We start from the raw sequence: 25,582 nt of genomic DNA, 5'->3' as shown, positions 1-25,582 counted from the left end.
CCAAGTCTTACCATTTCCTTACGAATGGGTCAGTATCATTCTTTATGATGGAAGCATAGAATTCCATTGTATTTATTGATCCATTCATCTACTGAGGGGCATCTGGATTGGTTCTGTATCTTAGTAAACAATGCTGCAGTGACGTGGTTGTGGTGGTAGCTTTAATATGGCCTTGTTTGTGGTCATTTGGGCAAATGCCCAGGAGCAGAATTGCTGGGTCTATGTTTAGACTTTTGAGGATCCTCCATACTGCTTTCCAGAGTGGCTGAATCAGTTTACATTACCACCAACAGTGTAGTAACGTTCCCTTTTGGCCACATCCCCACCAGCATCTGTTATTAATTTCCTTGATAATGGCCATTCTAACTTGGGTGAGATAGAATCTTGGTATTGTTTTGATTTGCGTAGAAATTAATAATAAAGTAAATTTTAAAAAAGAAGATCCTCAGGGTCAAGGTTCACCATAAAATACCCTGCTTCACAGGGTCAGTGTCCACCAGAGCAACTAATGTTTAGATTTCCTGTACAATAGCTCCATGGAGAACTTAATTTGAGAAGAAAAGTTTCCATTTGTTAAAAAAAAGTAATATCTCAAGATAAGGCAAAAATTCAGATCTTTTTATGTAAAAGATTCCAGATTTTAAATGCTGGCAACTGAGTTGAAAATGTATAAACCTTATGTAGGTCAAACAAAATACTCTACCATCTGTGTTTCTCACTTTGGAATTTAGAACAGGCTTTGGGGCTCAATAGACATTCAGTAAACATTCTTTAAGTGCACAGATAAAAAGAAAAAATAATAAAAACATTCAAACAATCCTGAAAGGGCGAGTCACTGCTCAGATCCTCTCAACACAATTTTTGGTTCACACTTAGTCCAGGCTGATCCAATTCTGGACTGATGAAAGCATCCTGAAGGTGATCCACCTATTGAGTAAGTCAAGGTTGTAAGACAGGATAGTTCACCTGGGCAGGTTATGTGGAGCCCCCTAAAGCATCAGAGGCTCAGACAAGGAGGCCAATGATCCCTAGAGGAATGCTTTACCTGCAGCTGACTTTGCGTGCAATCTTTCATGGCTCGATTTTCAGCCTTTCTAACACACACACACACACACACACACACACACACACACACACACACACACACACACACACACACACACACACACACACACGTTCCTTACTACAGAAGCAGACATATGGCTGAGAATATTATTATTTTATTTGAGCCTATCTTTTTTTGAGCTTAATGTGGATAAGGTCCATTCAATCTGTAACAACTTTTGGAAGAAACTTAAAATTTGAGGACTGATCCTATAGTCCTAGCTTCAGGACTTTCACGGCCTTTTTGTTGCCTGCCCCTATTGTTATAATCCAGTGAGGTAGAAATTGCTGGGTCTATTTTCCAATGCAGGAGCTACAGGGTAAGTGTCGCACAGTTGCTCAGTGACTACATCGCTGGTGCCCAGGTGTCCTACGTCCAAGGTCAGTGCCCGCACAGTGGCAGTGCTGAGCTCAGTCTGTTGAATGAATGAAAGCCAATGTGATCCCAACTACAGAGGGTGGCTGAGGACACTGAGCGTCACACTAACTCGTTCAGGAGGCCAGGGCAGGCCACACATCATACACAGCTCTGCATGAACCCAGGTCAGAATTCAATCTGAATTCTCTCCATGGGGTAGATGTTTCCATGAGCAGCTTTGTTCTGTTCAGATGAATCCTGAATTTGGGAGACATTCACTTTTCAGGAGAATGAGACAAACTAAACTTTGACAAGAAAAAAAAAAAAGAAGAAGAAATGAAGCTAAGCCACGCCCATGGGCAGATGACAAGGTGCACTAGAAGGATCAATAACACGACCGATTGTAACCAGTCGGTGACAAGCAGTGGGAACAGTCCAGCCTCACAGACAGTCTCCTTCCCAGAGTTCATCTGACAGCATTATGCCGCTGCTCAAAATGCTTCCAAAGGGATGTGGGTTTATTTTTTCCTCTAGAGTTCTAAAAATATTCTGCGGGTTTCACCTCTGTGTGCATTGTGCTATTGTTACGAGCAGCATAGATTAATCTATTGTACAATGTTCCTCGGTCAGGCAGGAGTGGGGAGTGGGCGGTAATGCTTTGATAACGCCTTGGGGTTAAGCTGAACAGAAGAGATCCTTTCTTTGGTCTTAGAGCACAGCCTGTTGCTGGTGGGAGCTTTCGTGTCACTGTCACCTGTGCTGCCACACTGTCTCTGCACTGAAGGTGGCCCCTGCAGCACTAACTGCTATGGCTGTCTGGGACCTGGTGACGTCCTGACCCCGCCATTGGATTGAAGACAACTACAAGGGTTCCTTGGGGACAGATCTCCATCAGGCATCTACAGAACCCAAAGACATTGAGTAAATGACCTACTGCCAGCAAAACCATCATGCCTGGATAGCGTGGCAGCCAGTCACTAGCTCTGCTTCTCTTAGCCTGTCTCCTATGGTAGCCAGGCAATGGAATCAAAGCAGCTACCATCCAGGCGCTCTGGTTCTTCTATCCCAACAAGTTTATCTATCTTGAGGCAGCAAAACATGATGGCCAAGGTAAATGCAACCTACGTTTTTTTGGTTCCTTGAGAAAGGACAGAGCTCTTAAGACTAAATCCAGCTTCTTTGTATCAGCTTACCAAAAGAAATAACCAAGCTATCCATAAAGCTCCCCATCTCTGAGAATAACAATTAGACCCCCATCTTCAGTGGTAATGGGTCCAGCCTGGCCAATGGGACCACTTGAGGCCCAAAACAGGCCAAGGAGGAGCTTCCCTGTGGTCCTCGAGGTGCAACGTCTTGCCGATCACAGACTCTTCCAGAAATAAGCAACCTCCCCTGCAGCTTGAACCTCTGCATGAAACTCTAGTTTATCATGGGTGTTATGGACTGAAACTATGTCCATCTATCGAATGCTCCTGAAGAGTGTGTTTGGGAATGTAGGGAGACATTTCATAGTGTTGTATCTGGAGCAATTCTCTCAAGACTGCAGGCCTTGAAATCCAGGCTGTGTGTCTTTTTAGTTCTATTACCTGGTCAAGCTTACTTAACTTTTTGCCCCTTACTCTCTTCCTCTGTGAAAATGGAATTAACTACAAGGTCTGTCCAGAGCCACCTTAGGAGAATTAGATACATGCATGCATGAAAGCTGCCTAGGAAAGTATTTGCTGGGTAGGAAGGGCTGATGGTACACGTTTCCTGATTTCCTGTCTGGGCTTCACTTTGAAGCCTGTTGCCTTTTCAGAAACAGGTTACCAAACTACCTCTGCCTATGCAATTTCCACAGCTCTCTGCTGCCCCCTGCTGACATACCATTGACACTATCAGCATAACGGTTCTCTCAGCTACAGTTACCATTACCCACTCCACATTGAATAATACACTCTAATCTATAACCAAGCTGACATACATATTGTCCCTCTAAAATCCCATGCTTTCTGGGTCACTAATCTACTAAGCATATCCTTCCTCTCCTCACGTCCCCCTACCCAAGCCAGGCCCATCTGAAATGCAAGGCATTTGCCTGGCCTCACTGTGCTCCTCCAAAACTCTAACCCTCCCATTCTATCAAGTCTATTCTTCTCTTTGTGGTAGTACGTTTTGCACTCATCTCTGCCTTTAGATCAGAACTCTGCCTCCCCAGCAGCACAGGAATGACCACACACTAATTCCCTGTTCAAAGGCCTCCTGTCCAGTACTTGCAGAGTCAGTGATGGATGATTCATCAGCTCCAACCCCTGCAGTCACCTGGGCTCCTAGCTCAAGCCTCACTTCCTGAGGAAATCTTCCTAGATGATCTGGGTTTTCTCATAGCAACATCTATGTATCATTCTAACAAAAGCACGTACCATACCTTTCCATTTCTATTTTTACTTGTGTGTTTAATACTGGCCATCCCTACAGGACTACAAGGCTTTACGACGGCCGTGATGCCTGCCTTTCTTTACCATCCTGTTCCCGGACACTGGGGTAGTGCCACACACACATGAAGTTACACAATGAACTATTTGATGAGTCAAAAATTAAGGAAGCCAGAATAAACAGAATCTGAGTCAAGATGTTAAGAGATATGTATTCAATATATTCATTCTAATACCTTACATTTGCTCCATTTCAACTTTTCACATTTAAGACACTGAATTACAGCTAAGTAGGGATATTGATTACATAGATGGATAGATTGATGTTTAGACAGAGAGAGAAAGAGAGAGACAGAGAGAGAGAGACAGAGACAGAGAGAGACAGACAGACAGACAGACATAGACAAAGAATAACCGTTTCCTAGAATGCGGTCAGAGTCTTCCTCTGATCTTTACCTTCAGTGCTCATGTCTGCTGTGGGCATCCAGACATAGGCCAAGCCTTCCTCCTTATACAGCTTCATCATAGTGTCTGGACTCATGGGTTCTGGGTAGCGGTTACAGCCGGAGGAGTTCTGCACGATATCCCATTCCGTCTGGAAATTCATGACAGCTGTAATCCCCAGTTCATGCTTCAGCTTGACGGTAACATGCTCCACTTGGCGAGGACAGCTTCCCAGCCAGATATTTGGCACAATTCTAACAAGAATACATGGGCCAACTATTAGCATTGTGGCTCTAGCATGATGGCCAAGAAGCATTAAAATATAATTTGCCTTTCGGTCTGGCAGAGAGAAACCTGCATTTTATAGGGCTGTGAAGGACAGTGTTATTCTTATTGAAAGAAAAGGCATGTGGATGCTGCTGTTTTGAGGAAAACAAAGAATTCACTTAGCTAGGATGTCGGACATGGGTACCAGCAAACCTCATCAGAGGGCCCCAGTGCCCTTTGCCCCTCCCACCTCAGGCCGCCCTCCACCCGATATGCTGCAGGGAACAAGATGTCTGATGTCACTTCTCAACAGTAAGGAAACTTGTACAAATTTGTTCCAAAGAGAATAATCTGACACCTTTAAAAGTGCCTTTTTGTTCATCTTATCTTACCTCTAATCATCTTTTAATGTGAGTGACAGTTTAAGCAATTTTTAGTATCAGAATTTTTAAGGTAGGAAAAAAAGCTTGTTTAAGTAGGCTGTTTAGAGAATAAAAATTCTATTTAGGTACTTTTTATGTAAGACATACCAAAACACAAAGACCTAAGAAAGGAATAAATGTTATGGCGATCTTGCAATTGAATTGTAAAAGACATTATAACTCACCAGAGAACCATTTTGTGAATAATTTACCACAGATTATGATTGACATGGAGAATGTCTGGTTTCTCTAGTAGAGATCATTTAGAAAGGTCAAAGAGAAGTCACTACCAAATGGACAGTGACAATCTACCCAGAGGAGGATTAAAAGCAGAGCTTAAAAATATATTTTAATTATCCCTAAGTAGTTCTACAAAGGATTTGCAATTCCACATGTCAGTCTCTGAGTACAATGGCTATAGATTAATGTCACCCCTTTCATGATTCTTCCCAGTCTCTGCCAACCCTATCCACCCCTCAATTTATCTAGCTCCATTTGCATATAGACACGACAAATAGTATGACATTTGCCCACCCTTTCTAGCTTTGCATTCATGTCGCATGAGGTACATTATAAAAGCAGCTATTACCAGAATCTTTCTGAGACATATTCCTAACATGGGTCTTGAATAAGGACTGTGATTTCATGGATCATTGGTCTTTCTTGTTTCTCTAAGAAATTTGCCAGATTATTTATTCAGTCATATTTCAGACTCACAGCTTGGTAGTCTCTTTACGCATGCAAGAAAATCTTCATAAATAGATCCTGATACCTTTCAAAAGCAGTCTGTTTGGAAAGAAGAGAACATGGAATTTCTCAGTGACACCACATGCACACATAAATTGAAGTCCCATCTTTCTCCACAAATAATTTCAAGACTGTAAATGACTCCTAGACAGAAAGTAAGAAATATGACAGAGTTCTGAGAGACTGTCTGTCCATGTGTTTAATGTACAGGGTCAGGCACCAGTGGCTTATGACTGTAATGCTAGCTACTCAGGAGGCTGAGATCTGAGGATCACAGTTTGAAGCCAGGATGGGCAGGAAAGTCTGTGAGACTCTTATCTCCACTAAACTCTACTAGGAAAAGATGGAAGTGGTGCTGTGGCTCAAGTGGTAGAGCACTAGCCTTGAACAAAAGAAGCTCAGGGACAGAGTTCAGGCCCTGAGTTCAAACCGCAGGACTGGCAAAACAAAAACAAAAACACAATCTAAACATTAAAAAAAACACCTAAACATACTTGAGTCATGACAAGTATTTATTGTGGTTATATGCAAAAAAAAGAATAGTTTGTAGGAAAAAAATTGTACGCTTGAATTTTTTAACTATTTCTGCTGAGATTTAACCAAACTACATTTAAATAAAATCCATCCTAGTCATGTTACAAGTTAACTGAACACAAGGAGAAAGACATGAATGGCTGCCAAGTTTGGAGTCTGCCTTCTCAGACTACGTCTCAAAATCCGTGTAATCCATTTGAGGGAGTGTGGGCCTGCACAGGGAGTCACGCCATTTGTTTAACCTGGGACTGGGAGCCTGTCCTACAGCAGCTACTGAAGTGAAAGGCATGAGCCACTGGCTCACATCAGCGGTCAGGCAGAGGAGGCCTCCCTGGCAATAATGAGGACACCAGGTAGAGTGAGAACCCACGTGCTGGAAAAAATCACCACAGGGGACTGATGGGAAGAACTGGGACAGAAGAGACAAGAAACACCAGGAGGCACATCCACTCCATGGCTCAACAGCAGAGATCCCATCACTAATGGCCATGAGAAACTGCAGGATAACCTTTACCTAAAGGTAAGAATTAGCATTATATTATGTCCACAGGAGAAATAAAAAGAGTAGCGAGAAACCCCAGATAATGGTGGAACAGATGTATGAACATTGGCTTTTATTTATGCAGTGCCCTCCTCCTTGGCAAACCAGCACTACACCATTCTAAAAGCAACAAACAAAGACAAACAACAACAAAAACAAACATGAGGCTCTTTCAAAACCCAGCTAAGAACTTAAGGGGAAAACACAATGTGGTATTTTGTCAGTTAGATAACAGTGCTACATTTAAATTATTTACTATTTTGACTGTGGCTCAAGTGGTAGAGCACTAGCCTTGAGCTGAAGAGCTGAGGGACAGTGCCCAGGCCCAGAGTTCAAGCCCCACGACCGGACCAAAAAAAAATTATTTATTATTTTGGGGGCAATTCAATGTGAAATTAAAATGTGGCCTGGCTATTAAATAATAAGTTAAAAAAAATGGGGACAAACAAGTCATTTAAGGATTCAGGTGGACCTGTTGCAACAATGAGAAGTACAAAATGTCATGTCAAAACCAGCTTTACAATGTCGGTGTGGGGGGGGAGGGGGGTATAATTGGGTGGGGGGAGGGGGGAGGCGGGGAAGGGAGGTGAAGCGTAAACAAAGGAGGAGGCTGCAATGCTTGGTAAGAAATGTATGCATTATCCTGCCCATGTAATTGTAGCCCCTCTGTACAGTATGTTCTCAAATAAAATAAAATTAAATTAAAAAAAAATAAGTTAAAAAAAAGTCTATCAGTCCTGTACTTTGGATCTCATTAGTGACAAAGCAAGAGAAACATAAAAAAAATCAACATATCATAAGCTCTAACTTTCATGAGTGCATACAGCCCCTTCTGCTCAAAGTTTGTCCTCTAGTATTCAGTATTAAATTATTAATGACAAATGTCTACTCCAAAAGGGGAAGCTAGTTCAGGCTGAGTAACTGCTCCAAGACAAATTCCAGTTTAGACAATAATACTAATTAGCTCCTTTTTTAAAACATCATTTTATTAGCATTTCACATGGATCACACAGTATAGCGTAAATAGAGTGCATGGAGATTGCGTTAAATGACAATACTAGGGTTTTTTTCACTATGTTACATAGCCGATAACCAGATGAAGCAAACAATTTTGATCTAATGTCCTTTTTATTTTCTATCTTATTAAATTCCATATGATTAAATCAATCACAAAAATATAATGAGATGATGTCCCCCAAAGTTTATATGATGAAGTCTTTACACCATCTTCTCAGAGAGTGACCTTGTGTGGAGGCAGGGTCTCTGCATTAGTAACAATTAATCTGAGATCCTCCATCCAACTCAATGCAGACGATGTTCTTGCAAGGCAACAGCTGGAAATAGACACCGAGGGAAGACGATGTAAAGACACAGAAAGAACATGCTGCAAACAGGCCGAGGAGGCGGCCTGCAACAGATCTTTCTCTTGTCCCCTGCCCCGTTATGAAAACTTTTAGACACACAGAAATGTGAAGCCGCACATCTCTCTCACGAGACCACTTATATGATGGGCCTTTGTTACAGCAGCCATAGTAGACTAACAAATGCCTGAACCTTCTGGTTTAAAATATATCATCCATCCCATCATCCAGATTCTTCATCATCCTGCATCCTCTCACCTGAACTCCTTCCACGTGGCAGTGCACACCACCACATCCTTGGCTAAACCCTTCCCTTCAGCTTTCTGGCAACACTTCAGTTCTGAAGTAACTCGTTTTGATCCATGCAGTACAGTGTCGAGCTCCTCCACACGGCCTTCAAAGACTAGACTCCAATGGAAAGTCACCTAAAATGTATCACAGTACAGTCTCTCAAAGTCATAGCTAGGCTCATGCTTTTTTTGCCTTTTCTTTTTTCCTTTTTTGGTGCTGGAAGCACCTTATTTACATGCCTACTATTCTATCATGAACACACTTTCAATCCTTTAGCTTTTAGGTTGCTTTTGAGAGGTCTCTCTAACTTTTGCCTGGGCTAGCCTTGGACCACAATCTTTATACTTCCTCCTCCCAAGTTGCTGGGACCACTGGTGTGCACTATGGTGCCCAGCATTATAACTTCTTAAGGCTCTTGAGTCAAAGACAGTTTGGCCTTCTCGCTCTGAAGCATTTGTTACCCTGGAATTTTATGATATGCCATATTGCAAAGTATAGGGGTAAAATCACTCACACAGTTCACTTCTTAAAAGTCAACCACAAGATTACACAAAGACTGAGATACATAGCTTTGCGGCTTCAGTTGGTTCCCTTGACATGAATTGAAACAAAATGTTCCTCTAAAATAGCCTCTTGGTGTGTTCATTTTGTTTCCAGGGCTGAGCCTCCTTTGAAGGAGTAAAATGTCATCTTTGGAATTTTTCCACATAATGAACTTGAAAGGATTTATTTAAAATTAATCACTTGGCATAATAAATGGGGAACAACAGAAGATCAAAGAAGTAATAAAAATTAAACATGGGTAACTGTATTTGTTTTAAGGTCATTCAGCCTGTTCAACAAATATGTAATGATGCCTGTTTGTCTGGTTTTGGGGTTTTTTTTGGCCACGCACTCAAAGCGCACTTTTATTTGGGTCTGCAAAGTCTGAGGGCAGGCAATAAATATCAATTTACCCAATTTATAAAGGACAAACTCAGGGATTCAAATAGACAGTGCTGGGAGAGCTGGACTTCAGATTAGACAGGAGAGGTTTTTCTGACGCAGTGGTACTACACCTGAGATCTGACATACAGAAATGGGTGACTGGGTCAAGGGTTATCATCCTCACAAACTGACATGTTCAGTTAAGAATCCCTGTGTATAACTACTTAATGACAATATAACTAAATCAAATAAATTTAATTGCATTTTAAAACAGAAAAATGAAAAGAAAATTCAGCCCAGGAGCCAACAGCCAACACCTACTAAAATCCAGCTGACACAAATGCTATTTCACAGAGACAGTTTAACATACACTTGGTTTCTATGTCTCTTCCAAATTACCTCGTTAGGTGGTTATGCATATCTATTATCTGGTCTGTGACACTCTGTTTTTCCAGCTTATGGTCACCATGCCTCTTGTCTCCTCTGTGATCTCTACATGCCTTCTAAGTGTAAATGTTTCTCAGAGTTCCAAACTGGTCTCTCTTCAGTTGTTACATGCCTAGATGTCTCATTAACATAACTGCTTAAACTGCCATCCATAAGGCAGGCAAATTCCAAATCTACTTTGCTCAGATCTCAACTGGGAATTCTCCTGTATCAACTGAACTCATCTGTGCCAACTTGTACTTTTCGCTTCCTACCCACAAACCTGATTCTTCTGAATTTTGCCCAGTTTCCATAAATAGTGCTACAAAGTGCCCAGTTATCTAAGCCAGGAAATTTTACTTGGATTCTCGCTCTTCCTTTCCCTCTCCCATTAACCTAGCCATGCAAGTCAATATCCTGCATTAATGTCAATTGCTTCCTGATTGCCATTACCATCACCTTCCTTCCTCAGCACTCAAAAAGTGGTTTATACCAATAGCTTCTTAAGTGACCTCCCAGCCTGTCTTCCTTTCCTCCATTACTGGAGTTGTCATTTAAAACAAATCAGGAGCCAGTGGCTCAAGCCTGTAACCCTAAGCTACTCAGGAAGCATAGCTGAAGCATAGTTAGTTCAAAGCCAGCTCAGGCAGAAAAGTCCGAGACTCTTTAATTCAATTAACCACCTAAAATCTGGAAGTGGAACTATGGCTCAAGATAGTAGATTGCTAGCCTTGAGCACAAAAGCTCAGGGAAAGCTTCCAGGTCCTGAGTTCAAGCCCCACAACCAAGCCAACCAAAAAAACCCAAAAAAAAATAAAAAAAAAAAAAAAAAAAAAAAACACCTGACACCTGCTATAAATACAGAGGTGATTACCCATCATTTTCTAGGACATCTCAATACTTTGACCTCATCCTTTAGAATATGACTCCCATGGAAATCTCTAATCCCACATCACCATGTGAGCAGAAAATTTAAGGGTAATGTTTTACTTCTTCTTGATTCTCCAAAGGCCCTGAGCTCCTTCTTACATTCCCATGACAATTCACGCAAATAATCGCAGAGCTTTAGTTCAGACTCCTGTCTCTCTATCCTGAATGATCAGTCTTACCAAAAGCTTCCTGCTCCACAGTGAGCACCTGAAAACTAGAGTGATGTTACTCATCACCATATCCTTAGAACTTAACATCAGGGGTTTCGGGTCAGGGTCTGGGTGAAGGCACGGCTGGCATCATGTCCGGCCACAAAGGTGGCAAGCAGAAGCCCCTGAAGCAGCCCAAGAAGCAGGCCAAGGAGATGGATGAGGAAGACAAGGCCTTCAAGCAGAAACAGAAAGAGGAGCAGAAGAAACTCGAGGAGCTGAAAGCGAAGGCCGCGGGGAAGGGGCCCCTCACCACAGATGCAATTAAGAAATCTGGCAAAATGTAAGCTGTCCCTTGTCCCTGAGATGATGGTGACCCTTGATTCCATTCCCATTCAACATCTGGATTTCCTGTCGTAACATTTCTGCCATCTATAGGTAGAATGAAGTTTTGTCTAGGTCAGTCTCTAGTGTGTCAGCCATTGTGTCAGCCATTGCTATCTCAGCTGTAAATTTCAAGTAAACCCAGCCTAGGTTCCTGCCAGAGTCTGCTCTTTGTTCTACTCTCGCATTCTGTATCATCTTGAAAGTAAACCAACTCATTTAAAAGGCTAAAAAAAAGAAAAAGAAAAAGAACTTAACATCAGCCTCATCGCAACCATTAAAAGCAATAGATGGTTGAAAGAACAAACGAAGGAATGAAGTACCATCTGTAGATATGGCTTTACTAGCCAAAGACATTTTAGCTGGTTCATTCAACTACCACTAACTAAACAGCCTTTCTATGACTTTTGCAAACTGTGATGACATTTTCAACAGTGTTATCCCAAGGATATATGCAATAAGTTATTGGTTGAATTTAGCTCAAAAATAATATTTTTCTCTACAGGCAAACACAAATGCCTTTTTTAGTAAGAATATAAAACTATGTAGCTCAGTGTGTTTCTTTTTTTCCCCTTAACTGCCAGAAAGCTTAAAATTAGTGTTTAATAGTACAAATTAGACTGTCTCAAATCCTTTATAATTTTTATTCTATTTGTTCTCATGGACAGTCTGTTTCCTATCCTAAATGCTTCTATGTATATGATAGCTTTTCTAAAACCTCCTAAGGTACCTCAGCACAGTAGGTAGCACTTCAGTCTCATAAAAACCTCCTGTTATAAATAATTATATATTTGTAAGCTGGTGGAGAATGGTGGTAAAGTCTTCAAACTACTTACTTCTTCCACCTCCATGGTCTCCATCAATCAAGACAGCCACATAAACACAGAGACAGGCCTCTATTTGAGCTGTCCAGTTTCATTACATTTCAGAATCCTTGAATCTTGGTCAGTTTGATTCTGCAGATATGCACATCTATTCAAAGATCTCAATGACACAAACTAAACTGAATATTGTAACAGGCAGTACAATTCATCTGCAATAATTATATATATATATTACCTATTATGTATTACTACCTATCATGCTAAATATTATAACCCATGCACAATAAGCCTGTTTCATTTCCTGCTATGCATTTTATATGTTAGCTATTAATCCAAGTGGACACGCTTACAGACAAAACCAAGTGAAATTCTAGAGTAGTGCTTAAAACCATGGGCAACATTAAAATTCCTTGGAGGTTTCCATGGAAATATTTCTGTCCAATCCTCAGTGAAATCAGGATCTCTGCAGTGGTGGGAATGGCTTCAAGGATCATTATTCTAAGTCCTCCTAATGATTCTAATGGACATTGAGGCTTAGCAATCACTGGGTGAAGCGGGGAAGAAGGGTCAAGCTTAGCAATACTGGGGTGGAGCCAGGGAAAGGGGTCAAGCTGGAGATAAAAAATTTGTCATCTTTGCAGTTGGCCTAACCAAACAGAACCAAGAAGATATAAACCAATGAAATAGACATATAACACATAATAAGACTGAAGCAGTATAAAGAGTCTTCCAACAAAGGAAAGCCAAGGAGTCAATGGATTCACTGCTGAAATTTGTTGGACCTTTATAGAAAAAAATAACATCACTACTCCTCCAATGTGTTCATACAATAGAAATGGAAGTAACACTATCAACTTCATTCTATGAAGCCATCACTACCCTCATTCCCAAATCAGAAAAGGACATAACATATAAAAAAAATAAAAAAAGAATTAATTATAGGCCAATATCTCTTGTGAACATGGATACAAAAGTTCTTAATAAAAATATTTTCAAACCAAATTTCAACAATATTTTCAAAAATATCATACACCATGATCAAGCTGGCTTCACACCAGGGATTCAAGGAGAGTTCAATACACAATCAATAGATATAAACAGATGAGGGACAAAAGCTACATCATCTCGGCACATAATAAGCTTTAGACAAAATTCAACACTCAAAAAATCCCAGAAGAAAAGGAATAGAAGGAATGTGCCCCAATATAACAGAGTCTATATAGGGCAATCCTATAGGCAACATCATGCTAACAAGGAAACCATGAAATCATATTCACAAGAAATAATGCAGGGGTGTACATGCTTCTCACCTTTATTCAATATAGTACCAGAACTCCTGGCCAGGACAATAAAAAAAAAAAAAAAAAGAAAGAAGAGGGATTCAAATAGAGAAGGAAGAAGTAGAATTATCCCTATTTGCAGGAGATATGATCTTATATTTAAATACCCCAAAATAACACAAAAATCTCTGATATCTGATAAACTCAGCTGTGTAGGAGGATATAAAATCAGTGTTAAAAATCTATAGTTTTGCCAGGCATCAGTGGCTCATGCCTATAATCCTAGATACTCAGGAGGCTGAGATCTGAGGATCACAGTTCAAAGCTAGCCCAAGCAGGAAAGTCCATGAGACTCTTATCTCCAATTAACCACCGGAAAAGCAGAAGTGGAGCTGTGGCTCAAAGTAGTTGAACACTAGCCTTGAGCAAAAGGAGCTCAGGGACAATGCCCAAGTCCTGAGTTCAAGCCCCATGATGGACAAAAAAAAAAAAAATCTACAGTTTATCTATACCAAAAAGGAACAGGATAAGAAAGAAACCAGTAAACCAGAGGGTAGTTCCACTGACAATAGTATTCAAAAAAACAAAACTAGATTAAAAAAATGGAAATACTAGAAGACGGAAAGACCTTCTCTCATGTGTATGAAGTAGCAGAATTAATATCATGAATATGCCTCATTTAAGAGTATTACGTAACTAATCCTACAAGAACAGCATAAGGGTAACCTCACATGGGTAAACTTGTTCCAATACACATTCGGCTGCAGGGTGACCAGCCTCTGTGGAGCACACCTCAGGAATCACAAGACTGGTAAAGCCCTTTAAACCCAGTGTAACTTGAGTCATCTCTCTACCTTCAAAGGGCTGGAAAACTATAGTCCATAGTTGAAAACCACCTTGTCCCATGTTTTGCAAATAAAGTTTTACTCAAAATAGCCATATTTAATTGCCTACCCATTGCTTTTATCTTATTCTCCACAATTGTAGCAGATTTGAATCATCAAGACAGAAACTATATAACCCACAAAGGTTAAAATGTATCTTGAAAAAATGCTTGTCTCTGCTTTAGAGGCATAATGAATTGGGAAGCCTGCAGCTCTATTTCAGACTCACTGAATCATCAAGGAAAATTTTGTTCTAGCAATGGGTATTTCTATACCCATTTGTCTGTAAGGAGAAAGGCAAGATTCACATATCTGGCTGGCTAGATAGATAGATAGATAGATAGATAGATAGATAGATAGATAGATAGATAGATAGATAGATAGATAGATAGATAATAGATAGATAGATTAGATAGATAGATTAGATAGATGATAGATAGATATGGGTAGACAAAGAGAGAGGAAGAGTACAAAGAGAGCGAATGGCCATAGGCGTAGTGGCAGAGACAAACAATGAGGATCATCACAAAAGCTCCTATGATGGAGAAGAAGCAAACTGTAAACAGAAGATGATTGAAGGTTCTGACCTTCAAGTTAGATGCTTTCATGTGATGGGCACTTTTTCACACTGCCTCTCCAATAGTCTATACAAATATCCTTTTCTTTCCTTTATAATTACTACTATTAATCAAGTATAGTCCTAGAAAATATGCTCTGGTAATCTGATTCTCGTAAGTCAGGTCTTCTCATCTTCACTCTATAGGTGAATAAGCCAAGTCATATCAAGTTTAAGCAAATTCTCCATGCCTTCTCCATGGTTGAGCTTGTAGTCAAACTTCATTTGCTCCATCTCAGATCTCCCACTGTGCCTCGCCAGTCAAGAATTTCTTCCAACCCTAAGAAATGTTATACAAGGTTCTGATAACTGAAATTTCTTATTTACTATGCTAGATCACAGGCTATCTTTGAGCAATTTTTTTTTCTCCTACTAATAACCTATTGATTCTCTACAAGCTCAGCTCTTGGATAGGGGTAAAAGAAAATATAGACAGATGAGGCAAAATAAAGTAAGGAATCTGCCAGAATCTGGCATAGATAGAAACTCCCATAACATTTATCTTAGGGCTGAATTTGATATGAGTAGAAACACAGGAAGCTACTGAAGAATAAAGAATAACCGCGTTGTCTGAAAATGGCAGCTGCAAACCTTCTTTCTGTGTTCCATCTAGTCAGCTTCTCTCAGCCAAATGTAAATTACAAGAAATATAATTCAGTGTTTAGAAAATATGCTTAATTCACCACCAAAGCCATACAATTTTTCTTGAAGAAGTGAATCCTGCATCAGCGTTTTAAAATGATGGTGATTAAGATGACTACAATACACTTCCACTGTTCCTTTCCTTTCATTATTTGCGGCACCCTGACGGCAGGTAATTATGCTTTGGTGGATTTTCCTCTTAGATGTAATTTGGACCACTTATCTGAGATGCTCAGAAGGGAGCTGACTTTCGACTAAAGAGAACACCTGCTTTAACCAATGCAAAGGACGCTGCTTCTCCTGAGAGCCTCTTCCTCTCCTGGCAACACACAACTGTTCTGCAACCTGAAGCGGGGAGTGCTGTGTTCATGAATTGCCTTCTCTAGACAGTGCTTCATTTAAAAGAAAGCAAGATTTGTATGACATATGACTTTATACTTACAAAAGGAAGGTCACGAGTGTGAAATAACCAAGGAAAGAAAACAGATTTAGTGACATGTGCCTACAGACAAACACATCTACAAATTCCCTCAGCTACTCAGCTACTTGAACAACTCATAATTTGCAATTGTGCTATTTCATAAAATAGGTCAAAAGGGACTTCAAGAAGTATATGTCTGTTTGCCACACATGGAAATTCTGTGCATGGAAATTCTCTGCAGCCTCTTCTCTTTGGCATGAAGAGTAGACAACTGGCCTGGTACTCACTGTGGCTCATAAAAAGAGGATGGTCCCAGGGCTTTATTAAAACACTAAATTACTCTATTTCTGAGTAGGTCCTGGGAAGCTTCAGCCACATATTTATGAGACTTTTATTCCTTTTATAATCTAAGACAGTACAGCTATTACCTGGCTTTTTTTTTTTTTTTTTTTTTACGGTATCCTAACAAACATCAGGACGCATTTTGGCAAATACAGCCATTTGGCTTCACTGCATTCTTGAGATAAGTGTAAGTGAGAAGAATACCAAAGATGTGAGTGCACAACTCAGGGGAATCCACTGCAAATCAGGTGATGAACTGAAAGGAGGATTTGCTTTCCTTTGACTACACTTTGCTACCTTCTTTTGTTTTCCATGAATGGGAATCCAATTTCCTGGTGGAAAATATTGAAGGAAAACAGGGTAACATGTTCTTCTGATTATTCATCTTTCAAATACATTAGGATTTTTGCAACCTATCTTTTTTTGAAGTATTTACAAGAAAGAGTATATGTACTGTAAAACATGAGTGCTTTACAGGTATACCAGAGTATACTGTTCAATAAGTTTTTAAAAATTGGGTATGTTCATATATCCGACCAGTGGCAGAATACAGAATACAGAACTCACACCTCCTTTCAATTTTTACCAACAAGAAGTCGCTTTGTCTAGCTTCCTGGATACATAAACTTCCATGAACTTGCTTTATCTACAAACTGAAACAGAAGTACTGAGCCTGAGGTCATCTCTATATTGTCATGCAACTCCAAAAGAAGAAAGTCTAGACTTTTCATCTGGTGTGTTATCACCGGACTTCCTCCTAGCCAGTGGAGAGAAAAATTCCATAGGACAAGCCTATCTCTTTTGCACATTAAAGGAACTTGTGACTGCTTTCAATATAAGGATTAGAGGATATTCTCCTTCAAAGTCTTTATACAAAACCTTTGATATTGTTCCTTATGACCTTTAGCAGCTCCCCATCTAGGAAAGAAAATTAAACACAGAAAAAGGATGTTAAGACAATAAATAAATTATAATCAAACCTTCAACTAATTGTCTCTGCTCAGATCACAGTTCTCAGCTGCTATTGGTTTTATGTTAATAAGAATTCTTCAGAGGAAAAAAAATGAATTGTGTGTGTGTGTGTGTGTGTGTGTGTGTGTGTGTGTGTGTGTGTGTGTGTGTGTGTGTGTGTGTGTGTGTGTGTGTGTGTGTGTATTAGAGAAAGTGACTTAGTTCAGGAACTGGCTTAACTACTTACAGAAGCTAACAAGTCCCATTTGCAGGGTGAATCTTTAGTAGGCTAAAGACTAAGAGCCCACAACACAGTTCAAATCCAAAGCAATCTGTTAGCAGAATGCCCTCTTCTTCCAGAAAAGATCCACTCACACTAGGGATGCTAATCTGTTTAACTCAAAGTCAACTGTTTCATGTGCCAGTCTTACCTAAAGGTTCTGCTATGACTTGAATATGGATTAAAACTTTGGAGGCGTGGCCCCCAGTGCAGCAATGTACAAGAAATAGAAGCCAAATGATGGAGGAGGCTCTTACATCAAGGGGAGTGCTGCCCTGGGAAAGGATTAAGACAGTTCTCAGGAAACACACTTTCCTTTTAAGAAAGGTGTTCTGGAAGCTGGAGCCTGGCCTCACTCAGTCTCTGGCTTCTTGTGCTGAAATGTGATCCCTTCCTCCCGTCTATACCCCACCACTGTACCCACCATCAGGAGATGCAGCCAGGTGCAAGCCCTCAAGCAGAGCCTTGCCTCTGTCCTGACTTTCAGCCCCTAAGACTCTGAGCTATACAGGTGTTTATTCTTTATACAGTTAACTGATCTTGGGTATTCCATTATGGTTGTGAAAAGCTAGCTCAGATACCTTCAAAGAAATATTTAGAAAAATATTTGATTAGATATCCAATGGCTTAGCTACTAACATAAAATTTGGGGAGGGGAAGGGAAAAAAAACAAAATGCTTAAATAGGGATACAGGTTGACCCATTGTAACAATGAGATATATAAGACACTATGTTGAAAACAAACTTTACAACTTCAGGGGCTAGGGATTTGGGGCAGAGGTGCGGGCAGGAGGGAGGGGGAGGGAGGAGTTCGGGAGGTGAGAAGGAAAGGGATGGTAGGGGGAAAAAAGGAGGGGGTAACAATGCTCAATAGGAAATGGACTCATTACCTTACTCATGTAACTGTAACCCCTCTGTACAGTATCTTTACAATAAAAATATATTTTAAAAAATTAACCATCAAAAGTATGTATCACATGCTTTCTCTTAGGAGTTCTGATCTTTTCTTCACTTGATTGATTTATTGCTAATTAAATTAGCAGGGATTCATGCTAGTTAATAAGCTCCTAGGGCAGGGAGATTGTCAATAGAGCAATATATTTTTATACAAATGTCAATAAAGTACCATATTCTGCACAGTGTGCAATCTTAAAATTGTGTCAAAGCACAAATGACAGAAAGTCATTTTAGGACCACAGAGCAGGATTAATAATAATAATATAATAACAATAATCTAACCTATGTTATTGAACATTTTCTTGATTTTAGGAAATACAAAGGGATTTTGATCTGCTCTATTCATAGTCCAACAGGAATTCCCAGGTGTCTACAGACCTTTACAAACTGGGATTGTAATTCATTTTTTTATTTCTGTAGTATTGGTAGACATAAATAATTTGCTCATGGACAACACCTCCTGCCTATCTATATAAAATAAAACAACAAATTTTGCTTGTACAGAGAATTTGCTACCTGGCTACTGATTTCCTAATATTAAGTATTTATAACAAGTATTATAGTCTAAATAATTTATCAAAATGACAAAGTAATATATCACTTATAATAACAAAAGTACATAGAGTATAACAATAAAAATAGATATTTAAAAGGAACACAGAAAAATTCCACCTAATACAATAAAAACTGTCTTGTTTCCATATGAAGGAGCTGTGTAATAAAAGATAGCTATGGTCTCTAAAGCAAAAGCATGCTCATATTTCAAAGTTTATAGATAGTAAAAATAAGAAACATCCTATGTGCCTTGCAATTTATCAGAAAAAATGAGCTTATACAACAGAGAGATGGTATCTAGATTGTTAAATAAAAGGAAAGTTTAAATAGGTGGCATAAATAAGACTGAATATTTTATAACACTAAATATTAACAGGCTAGATTTTCCCATCAATAAGCAAAAAATGACTCTCTTAATCATTGAAAAGGCAAAAGTGAATGTGGTAAACATAAAATTGTACTAAAAATAAACTTGTTTGGAAATGTGCAAAATAAATGTAAAAGTAATTTTTATCATTTTCTTTTATTCAACATGAATACGTCAAGGCTTAAGATTCTGGTTGTTGTTTTAAGGTAGGGTCTCACTATGTAATTCAGACTGGTGTTAAATGCTTCATCCTTCTTGCTCACACTCACAAGTGCTAGGATTATCACTGGGGGCTACTGTGTCCAGCCAAGGCTTAAGATTTTAATAGCATGCAAGGTTGAATTCAATGCAAAAATGAGACCTTTTGGCTATTTGAAAACTTTTGGCTATTCCACAGCATTGAACCCTCTGAATGGACAATAAAATTACATTTTACAATCAATTACATGATTGAATATGCTGATAAGATTCTTCTGAAATGTTCAAATTTTTATCCAGTGGCAGGAAAAGGACTTCCCTAATGAGTTCTAGAGCAACTTAGTTGCTAATTTACAATACTCTTTATGGTGATCATTAAACATGTCTTAGAAACTTATGTGTAATAATGTTTTGCCTCATTTAATCCTGGCAATAAAACCACACAAGATAAGCTTTCAAGGGTAAGGAGTAGACAAATGAAGAGGAGAATGTATATCCTAAAGGATATGTATATCCTAAAGGATATTATCATAAGAAGCTTAAGGAAAGGGCTGGTAGGAGAAGGATGAATGAGAATTTTGAAAGGGGAGATCAAAATATATTATATTCATAAACTGCTTTATTAAATAGCAACTCCTCTGTACAATTAAATAATAAAAATAAAAATGCTAAAATGATAGTCATTGTTATTCACTAATAGGCAACATAGCAGTTAACTAACCCCAAACGCCACCAATACATAGTATAAAGTTAGGGTTCAAATCTCTGACAGTTCAACTCGGAGAACAGGATTTTAATAACTCTATAATATAAGCAGAAATTAATTTTAATTTAAAACCTTAATTTTAAAAAAACCTCACTTAAAGCATAGGCATGCCAGTACTCTGGGGGTTTTCAGACAGTATGCTCTGGCACTAAAGTTACCTTAACCCTCCATTTACTGATGGACATGCGAGTCTGTCGATTCTGGTCAGGATTGGCTCAGGATATCAATTACGTAGAATTGGTCCTATAAAGTAAATGTGCCAAAGTTCCCCAAGATCACCCCCACATTTAAATTTGAGTGCCTGTGTCCCTCTTGAAATTCACATTTTGAAATCCTAATCTCCAAGGTTTTAGCATTTGAGGAAGAATCCTTGAGAGTCCTAAGAGCAGAAGCCTGGTGAGTGGGATTAGTGCCTTAGATGAGCAGCCAGAAAAAGTTCCCTTGCCACTTCGACCATGCGATGCTGTGGCCAGACAGTGCCATCTGCGAACTAAAAGGGAGGCCCAAACCCGCTGATTACCTTCACCATGCAACTCCCCAACTGCAGAACTATGAAATAAATCTCTGCTGTTTGCAAGCGAGACAGTTTACAGAAGCTCATCAGAGTTTCCCAAGGAGACTGACATTCAAACTCTGTAATCTGCTCCATCTCACACGAGCCACCTGTACTCCCAGCTGCGACGTATTATAATGAAAAGATACAAAGGAGAACCAGCAAAGGAGAATGGTCGGGGGGGGGGGGGGGGAAGCAGCCCAAGCTTCCAATAGTCAGAGGAAACTCAACTGTGCCGGATGTGCTTAGCTCCCCCTACCCCCCACGCCCATAACAAGTGGAGTCTGCACAAGGAAGTGCTGCTACAAGGACGCCCATTGGAGAGACTAATTGCCAATCATTTCTACTGGGAGCTGGTGGGTTGGTCCCCTCTTCCTAGCATGGGCCCAAATTCTGGGCTCCCAGAAAGGCAAGTTTTCATAAACACACTTTTTGCACAGTTCAGGCACAGTGAGCCACCTTTATTTCAGGAAAACTGTTTTTCTGTGTTTATTAATGTTAATTGCACATAACATTGATATTAATTGCACATAAATGTTTACCAGCTAAATCCCAGAAACCAGGAAAGGACCAGAGTTGTATGCATCTTCTCTAAGAATAGTTCCAGGCCTGTTATATGTATAGTGAACATAAAGCTACCTCCAACGGTTGTGGATCACTCTATAAAAACAATGGACAATTCTCTACTTCTAGCATTTCTTGGGTTAGATTCTTTGTTCTCCTCCACTCAAAAATGCCCACTCCATCCACTAGTTCTCCTGGAAACATCACCTCGTTTGGTTTCCTCTGACAAAGCATAGTCAGACTCCAGCAGTCTGGACAATCTAAGGGGGAGAAGGTAACGTCTCTGATGGTAACCAAGTTACAACTGTGTAGCAACTGGGTTTTCATCTCCTCTTCCCAGTGCTCTGACCCCACATGACACCTACCTGAAAGTTGCAAAAGCCTTGAACAAAAGTTCTGGATTGGAAAAGAATAATGAGCCACTAAATTTCACAAAATTCACCATGCAACCTACACATCTGAGCATCCGTTAGGTAAAAAGCAGTGAGGAGATACAAAGATTTAAATCAGACATCGCTCTGAGTTAGGAAGTAGTCTTTTTATAGCCAATTTCGGAGGCTTCAAGGAGTAACTTTCACACCAAGCAGGTGAAGTGAAGGTAAGGCTGAGAAAACATCAGTGAATTGACAGGGAGAGTAACATTACAGAGAGGCATGGTCAGTATTTAGGACATCCTGACATATGATAAGATGTTTATTATAAATATTAAAAATATATGCTATAATATGCAAAATATAATTAGATTATGAATATATTATTAATATAGCATATTATTTATGTATGAATATATAATATATGTAGTATATAGTAACATACACTATAGTTCTATATAGAATATAGACAATATATTTACATATAAATAATTTAACATAATTATATATCTTTTATATATTTTTATATAAAATATATTTTTATATAATGTATACAATACATATTAGTATATGTAATATATAATATAGTGAATATTAGCATACACTATAGTTATATATAAATATAACTATATTGTAAGTATAATAAATTTAAAGTGAATTGCATATAAATATATTATTCATAAAAATATAAGTATAGTATAAATAAATTTATATACTTATATGTGTATAAATGTATATATTAATATACATGATATATGTTATATAAATATGTTATATATTCATATATATTATATAATATGTAACATATATTTTATATATCATATATTTATGTACATAAAAATACTATAGTTGTAAATTATATATTTATAATATGTAATATTATAAACAACTATATAGTTATAAATATGTACACATATAAAATACTATAAATGTACATATTTATAAATATTCCCATAGCCTTTTTATGTGCTTTTCCTCAAAATGTCATACACCATATTTAAAGCCTCCAGTCACCTCTGATCGACAAGGCCCTTTTGAATGTCTTTGATGGTCAGGCTGCATGAAATTTGCCCAAAGATTGTGAGGGCCAAGTATGGTGGTTCAGGCCTAAAATCTTAGCCAGGCAGGAGGCAGAGATCAAGTGAATTGTTGTTAGAGGCCAGTCCAGGCAAAAAGATAGGGAGCCCCATCTCAACCAATGAAAAGGTAGACATGTTGAAAGTACTGGACACTCCAGCAATGAGGAAGTATAAACAGGAAGATGGTAGTCCAGTTCAGCCTCCGCCTAAAGGTAAGACCATGTCTCAAACATAACCAAGACAAATCAGCTGGGGCAAGCTGCAGTGGTATAGTACCTGCTTATAACTCACAAGGCCCTGAATGCCACAACGAAAGTGGGGGCTCAGAAGTCATTATTGTATTGCTAATGGTAAAACACTCTCTTGGCCCTTATGCTTATTAGACAATTTTGTTATTATTTGTTGTTGTTGTATTTACTTTGTCTTTCTGGCCTTTGCCTTCTTTCGTTTCTATCCTTCACTTCGCTCCTTCTTCCCTGCTAGTGTCTCACGCATTTGGTCCCATAGTAACAACGGCTCTGACTTTCAGGTTACATGGCATTTTATAATCATTGTTTTGGGCAGCCGGGTCCTAAGGCTATTGCAGAACAGAATTTTCTGAGAAGTTTAGGAACAGAGGATGGCTTTTTTGTTGAGATGTTCAAGTTCATGTTCAGGACCAGTTTCATGGTCTATCAGGAGAGCGTCAGTCCACTCTCATCACAGCAAAGACAGATAGCCTGTGTCCCGGGGACACACTGTATTCAGGCACAGAGCACGCAGGTGCTAAGTCTCTGGACTGCCCTTCTTTCTTGTCCTAAATGGATTCCCATCAGCTGAGTGGATCATAATACTACATTCACTTTATCTAGGATCTGGAATAAAACTTGATTTCTGAAAGTTTTCTTAGTACACAAACTACCTTTACAATGTCTATAGTTGCTATTTGGCTGTTCCCTCAAAAGGTATTTGCATTAACAGGAAAGCCCAAGACAAATATCTTTAAATAAGAAATTTATCTATCAATAAGACAAAATAGTTTAAGCCAAAGTTGGATAGCAAATACTTTCTGCATCTATCCAAGCATGCAGTTATATTTTACCCTCTCCTTACTTTGCATTTTAATTATAGATATGTTCCATTCAATGGCTGACCTGTTCTGCACTCTATAGCATTATTTAAATTTATGGGCTTCTTATTTTTAATGAGGACCCATCATTTGGGTTCAGCATTTACAATACAGTACATGATTTCTGCTTCTCAAGTCATTATTTCTTCTTGTCATAACTATTACTAGAACTCAGCAACATTTCCAAAGTTACTTGTGCTCACTTTTATTTCTAAAAGCAAAAATCCAAGCAGATGTCTTTCGTATTCCTTTAATTTAAAAATACAACCAAAAAGTCTTATTTCAGTCTTCTTTGGTAATGGCATATTTCACTGAATTTCAGATGAATGCTATGCATTTTTCATTAAAATTCAATTCATCATTAAGCAATAAGAACATCTACTCTAGGATGACACATGCCTCAATAGTCTATTTTACAAACCTAAGTATGTAGAAAAATATACTTTGCCTTCATAAGTGAAAGTAGTGAAAAGCCATAACAGCTTTCTAATTTCAAAATCCAAAAGTGGCTTTGATGTTTAATTAAACTGCTACCAACTGAGTTTCTTAAATTATTATTTTAATTGTACAAATTTATGGGGTATGATATGGTAATTTGATACATGCATACACTGTGCAGTAATCCAATCAGGAGAGTTCCTTCCTTCTTAAAATATTTAAAATGTTTTAACACAAAATAATCACACATATTGACAGAGTACAGTATGATTTCATACTCATGCACAATAAACACTGGTAAAACCAGGGTAACTGACATGTCTGTTCTCTTGTTATTACTTTGTGTTTAGAGCCTTTGCACACCTAGTTTTTGCTAAAATGCATCATAGGTTATCATAAACTCTACACACACACACACACACACACACACACACACACACACACACACACACACACACACACACACACACGTGCATATGTCACCCACCCTATTCTGTAGAAGACTAGAACTTACTCCTTCCTATGACTGTGTTGGCTACTTATTACCAACCTCCTTCTAACTCTCTGTCATCATGATATATCTTACAAATGGCCTTTCTCTCTTTTTTTAACACCTCCATATGAGAGAGAACCTGTGGGATTTGTTTTTCTGCATCTGGCTGTTTCACCTACTGTAACATGCTCTGCTTTCATCTGTTTGGCCGAGAGGATACCATTCTTTTTATGGCTACGCAATATTCCCCAGCTGAGGCTCAAAACATAACGTCAGCAACACTGCACCCGAACCAATGGCAAATTTAGGGTCACTTGTTGGTCTGGCAAATGGATTAGAGACCTTTGTATCATTTTTAATCTCCATTTTCCTATTTTGTTTAGAAATATTTGTTTCCAGGTTTAGATGTTCAGTAAATAGCAAGTACCATCAAATCCATTGTTTGGTTCATAAAGCCACGAATCATGTTTTACACCTCTCTTCTTCATAACTTGTTTCCACTCAATCAGTCAGGCTAAAATCAAACAGGAATAAGTCAGAAAGATATGTTCACCGAGAATACTAATTCCTTAATATTTTGAAGTTGCATATTCT

The 25,582-nt window shown here is 38.9% G+C and overlaps 1 protein-coding gene across 3 annotated transcripts in view; it reads right to left on the bottom strand.

Annotated features, from left to right (window-relative positions):
• Epm2a (EPM2A glucan phosphatase, laforin) overlaps positions 1 to 25,582 on the bottom strand; it is a 53,912-nt gene that overhangs the window by 10,597 nt on the left and 17,733 nt on the right. For 2 of the 3 annotated variants that reach the window (XM_070010946.1, XM_070010945.1), the window contains one exon: positions 4,333 to 4,574. The exons of the other annotated variant lie outside the window; for it this stretch is intronic. In XM_070010946.1, coding sequence (XP_069867047.1) covers positions 4,333 to 4,574 — 242 coding nt within the window. The remainder of the gene's footprint in view (positions 1 to 4,332; positions 4,575 to 25,582) is intronic. 3 annotated transcript variants of the gene reach the window in all.

This window comes from Dipodomys merriami, unplaced genomic scaffold, assembly GCF_024711535.1.
Source record: "Dipodomys merriami isolate MVZ:Mamm:240054 unplaced genomic scaffold, mDipMer1.0.p SCAF_8, whole genome shotgun sequence".
NCBI lineage: Eukaryota > Metazoa > Chordata > Mammalia > Rodentia > Heteromyidae > Dipodomys > Dipodomys merriami.
Note: the sequence above shows the minus strand (reverse complement) of the source record. Positions and strands in the feature narration are given on the sequence as shown.